Here is a 4,775-nt window from a genome sequence, read left to right as displayed (position 1 = left end):
TATTTTATACCAAAAAGAGACATGATAACAGAAAATGTGTTTGCAAACTGTATCATACACAGGTTGCAAATATCTAGAGAATGTAGTTTCTTATCGTGTAGGAATTTCCCACGTACTCATGCGTTTGATTTTATGTAATGTTTTGGTCAAAAATCGCATTCTGAACATTGGGATTCAATCATGACCCAGCAATGTTTTTATCTTAAAGCAGATTTGATAACGACGAGCAATAAAATTGAAATGTTTTGCAGTCGATGATCAGACTGGTGGAAGACAACTCGCGAACACACCGGCATCAATAAACATTTCTTTCGAAAATGGAATCAAAATTAATGTTGCTGATGGCATTGGCATCGCTGTTGAGTTTTACAGTTGCAACAGTCGTTGAAACCACGGCTCCCTTTGTCTCTCAAGTTTACGTTCCTCAGGTAATTGGTCTTAAGTGAACGGTTAGTAAGGTCTGTGGTTTTAATTTTTTTCCATTCGCACGTATAGATTGCTAATCCACGACAACTGCTTCTTGATTTAGCCGGTGATGTTTTAGTGTCAAGCTCAAGTAGCCGTATATCAGCTATCAGGTACTTCGATAGAATCTCCTCGAATGTGACATACATTATAAAAAATGAAATTTGTGCGCAGAGAAACCATTCACGCCAACGGCACATCAACAGTGGAAACGACAACCATTGTCGACGGAGCTGGGCTAAGTTTAACGCATGGTATTGCACTGAATAACGGTTTCTTGTATGCTTCAAGTGCACTGACAGTGTATCGTTGGCCGTATAAACCGGGCCAGTTTTCGATCATCAATCAAAACACCAGACAAACGGTCATCACGAACATAACTCAAGTGTCGACCGGTCACAGAACGCGTACACTCACTTTTGACGCCGAAGGCAGATTATACATAAGTGTTGGTAGCTATGCTAACATTGACGCCGATTCCTATCGATCCCGGATTCGTCGATTCCATTTGGAGCGGCAATTCTTACCGATTCCGTTCAATAATGGCGAAATATTTGCCGATGGTTGTCGGAATACAGTCGGACTAGCATGGAGTAATAGTGGCGTATTGTATGGGGTGGACAATGGAGCTGATATGGTAAATATGAGTTATGATACATATGGGTTGCAGGGGTATTGTCTCATAATAACAAGCACAAATAAACCTGGAAATATTTTGAAGCGAACACGTTTCGCGTGAGACTTGTGTACGTGGTTGGAGGAGCAAATAAATATTACTTCGTACAGTGTGTACAACCACATGATACGTGTCATGTCACGCTCGTCTAATAACTTTTTATAGTGAGGAATAATAAGGTCGTTCGTAAAATATAATTGGTATGGGATATACAGGCGGTGCTGAACAACCGCTCCACGGAGAGTTGTTTTTATTGTGATTGTGTCTGTCTAGCTTTCCGTTCCCATAAATCTCTGAATTTTTAAATTAAAAGGAGGCGACAGATAATCGACATTTAATCGAGCGCTCGTAAAGTTGAGATTGTAAAATTTTATCGTAAATTTACAGTTAAACAGACCCGACCTTGGTGGAGCTATCTGGCCCGAAAATCCAGCTGAAGGTTAGCATTAAAATCCAGCAAATTCGTTTGCTCGACAAGGGACCAATTAATATTTTTGGATTTTATTTTTTTAGAAATGAACAAATTTAATACGCCAATCGGTACCCATTACGGATGTAAGTGCTTTGCATACGGTAGTCCGCTTTCAAATATATTCCTCAATCTCAAATTTTGATTTACAGATCCTTTCTGCTGGTATGTTGGTGGAAATTGTGTTGGAAGTAGTTACCAGTTGTAGGATTAAAACGTCCATCGTTGCATGCGATTTCAATCCAAATCATGTCACATTTGACCTCAACATAACGGTGGGCATTGCGTACGCAATGATTGTATTTAGAGATGAATGGACTGCCCACAAAAGCAGGCTTCTTCGTGGGCAATAGGCAAGGCAGGGCATTTTCTTGAAATGTGAGGCCCATTTTTATGGACTTTTAGTCAAACCTATAGGGGACTTGCTTCGAGTGGTTATTGATCCAGGAATTCTGTGTCTTAGCTGGGTGAAGGTGTGAGGAATTACGTTCAATCCGAAAATTTGACCGAACGTCTTTGCGTATCGGGCTTGGAAATTTTATTCTTGCGCTGTGGGTGGGCTTTCTTTTCTACAATGGGCAAACTTTGGGCACAAATTTAGTAAGCCCACTCTCTAATTGTAATGATGATACAGAGTGAATTGGATGGAGAATCATTTGACAATGATGGAAGTTCTAATTTCTCGTAACTGTAAACTACAAACCGTGATACATTTAAGGTCAACTTACAATCTCCTGAACTATCCGTCGAGAACACAGTTTGCTTGGCCAACATTTTTAGATGATGGAACTCATACCGATGCTTGGTGCCAAGATCCTAGCAATGTGAGATGAAAATTCTATTTTTCTTTTTTCACAAATGTAAAACGTTTTTGATTTTCAGAATGCTCCACCAATCCTTTCAATGTAAGTATTACGCGATATTACCATAATTTGTACATGACCGTCCCAGACACTAGCGCATCTAGTTCTAAAAAACATTTTCCTAAAATTTTGTTTAGATTTTTTTTTGGAATTAATTCCCTCGAATATTAAACTTTTCGAACTTTTCTGGCCGCACCAGTCTCCATACATGTTCCAGTGGTCGAACACCTATTGTTCTTTCATTCATAAAGAAAAGTTTATCACTGAAAGAACAGTAGGTGTCCGACGACTGGAACATGTTTTGATGACTAGTACATATCCGACTGGTGCACTCACCCTATCTAAAAGCAAAATGTCATTAATTTCGCATTCTTCAGGCCGGCTCACTCTGCCCCAATATCTTTTGTGTTTTACGATGGTGTCAACTGTGGCGTCAATGGTGGTTTCCCTTGCGAAGCCCAAAACGATGCATTCGTTGCTTTCCGAGGGTATGTCAGCGAACGGCTTTTTTGGTCGAAATTTAAATTCAAAATGTTCTCTCTCATTAACAATAGATCTTGGCATCAAGGTGTCGGCAATGGCTACAAAGTGACTTGGTATCCATTCGACAAGTAAATTTGAAGAAATGTTTCCGATGGCGTACACAGGTTAATGTAAAAATTGTATCCGTTCATTATTAGGGATCAAGAGCTACCGACTGGGGAACTGGTTGACGTAATTTTTTCACCCAACTCAACCAACAGCTGCAACTCCTGTCTCAGAGCAACAGGTGTTGTATTCAACAGGAATGGTCATTTGCTTGTTGCAGGAGACACAACCAACGAAATATTCCGCGTGGCTTATGACGTAGACTTACCAGTTATTACTAACATTTACCATTGAAACCTTCACACCACCACCGTCTTTTATAGCCTAGTGACTGTTTAAATTGATGAAGTGAAGGAATTTGTATGAATAAAGTAACTGAAGTCGAAACTTGATATTCTTCTAGGTACTTCTACTAGTGCGTTGTCACTGTACCAATGTACACGGGAACATACCAATGTACACGTTCAGGACGTCTAAGATTTCCGTGTTAAATTCAAATACTATATCTCGTACGAAGAATCTGCAATTTGACGTCTTGATTGTGAGGGATTCTTTTGAATTTCGACTGACCGAAATCGGCGCTATTTATTCCAGGACTTTTTTTTATATATGCCTAGTCAGGCCTTGGTGCGTAGGCCCCAGAACCAGTCTAAGATATTTTTGATCTTCCATACCTGACTGGCTGTAAGTGGCCAAAAGTCGAAAAATTAGGTTTCGTAGTCCGGATTTCATTTCCGTAAGGTGGCGAGGACACGGGCGTGTATGTGTTCGTTGGAAAGCTGATGTAGAGTACTCCTGGGACAAATATTACCTTCATAAAATTTGATGATAAACGGCAGAAAATATGACTTCCGGAAAATTTCTCAAAATCGATGTAACCTCGGTGAACTTTGATGAGGTCTGTGACCTCACTAATGCAATTTTTTGATTAAATTATTACTTGTTATGAATGTGGTGAAGAAATAACTATTTCATATGTGTGATGTGATTAACCTTATTTTCTCCACTCAAAAGGCCAAGAAAAAAACTGATTTTGGGTTGACGTTTCGATTAATGACAGTTCGGGTGAGAAAATCTCATTTTCACCCCTTTTGTTTGACAGACAAAAAAAATATTTTATCCAATCTGGCCGCAAAGCTTCGCTCTGGAGGAGAATTACTCGAGTTATCAAGGAACATACATTCATGGATTTTCAATCTAAGTGAAAATTTGGGACAAGGATTTTTGAGTAATGCGTATCATCAAGTAGGGTACTTTCAGTCAATTCAATCATTCTTGAAAATTCCTACAGTCGACGTCAGTGAAATTCATAAGTGAATCAGCTGTTGTTCAGTATTTGAATGAGCGGTTTTTGTTTTTGTCTACATTTCACTGACGTCGACTGTAATCATAGCAGAGCAGTGCTGTAATTTGAGATGTTCAATAATTTTGAAGTTCTCAACTTTCTCAAAATTGTTTTAAATAATTGCAAATTCTCGGAATTCCTGGCATTTAATTTTTTATTAAATTCTAAAAAGGCCTTCTTGCATGTCCCATCACAGACATATCAACCAATTTCCTTTCCAAAATTGAATGACAACAAGAAAATAAAGAAAAGGAAAAGCTGCACGCACGTTTCAACAACAACAGCAGAGGCAATGTGCGTTCGTTTATCGAAGAAAATGATTTTGGATCAACAATTTTTTCATCCAAGTCCCAGACCCTTATCATGTCA

At 39.0% G+C, this 4,775-nt stretch overlaps 1 protein-coding gene across 1 annotated transcript; it reads left to right on the top strand.

The window, feature by feature from the left end:
- The first annotated feature begins 205 nt into the window (after positions 1–205).
- On the top strand, positions 206–3,441 carry LOC119079080 (uncharacterized protein BB_0024-like). The gene is made up of 11 exons (XM_037186889.1): positions 206–428; positions 496–578; positions 640–1,102; positions 1,529–1,580; positions 1,655–1,696; positions 1,763–1,775; positions 2,329–2,434; positions 2,493–2,515; positions 2,851–2,961; positions 3,028–3,084; positions 3,154–3,441. Exons 1-11 carry the CDS (start codon positions 318–320, stop codon positions 3,353–3,355), a joined length of 1,263 nt encoding a protein of 420 aa, XP_037042784.1. The 5' UTR covers positions 206–317; the 3' UTR covers positions 3,356–3,441.
- Positions 3,442–4,775: the final 1,334 nt, after the last annotated feature.

This window comes from Bradysia coprophila, unplaced genomic scaffold (assembly GCF_014529535.1).
Source record: "Bradysia coprophila strain Holo2 unplaced genomic scaffold, BU_Bcop_v1 contig_297, whole genome shotgun sequence".
Taxonomy (NCBI): Eukaryota; Metazoa; Arthropoda; class Insecta; order Diptera; family Sciaridae; genus Bradysia; species Bradysia coprophila.
The sequence above is the reverse complement of the archived record's forward strand: the minus strand, read 5'-3'. Positions and strand labels throughout refer to the sequence as shown.

Excerpts from the sequence above, each read along its gene's own strand:
- LOC119079080 (XM_037186889.1), top strand. The coding sequence starts at position 318 with ATGGAATCAAAATTAATGTTGCTGATGGCATTGGCATCGCTGTTGAGT. Across the intron at positions 429-495 it reads CTCAAGTTTACGTTCCTCAG|ATTGCTAATCCACGACAACT; the intron begins GTAATTGGTCTT and ends TCGCACGTATAG. Across the intron at positions 3,085-3,153 it reads ACTTGGTATCCATTCGACAA|GGATCAAGAGCTACCGACTG; the intron begins GTAAATTTGAAG and ends GTTCATTATTAG.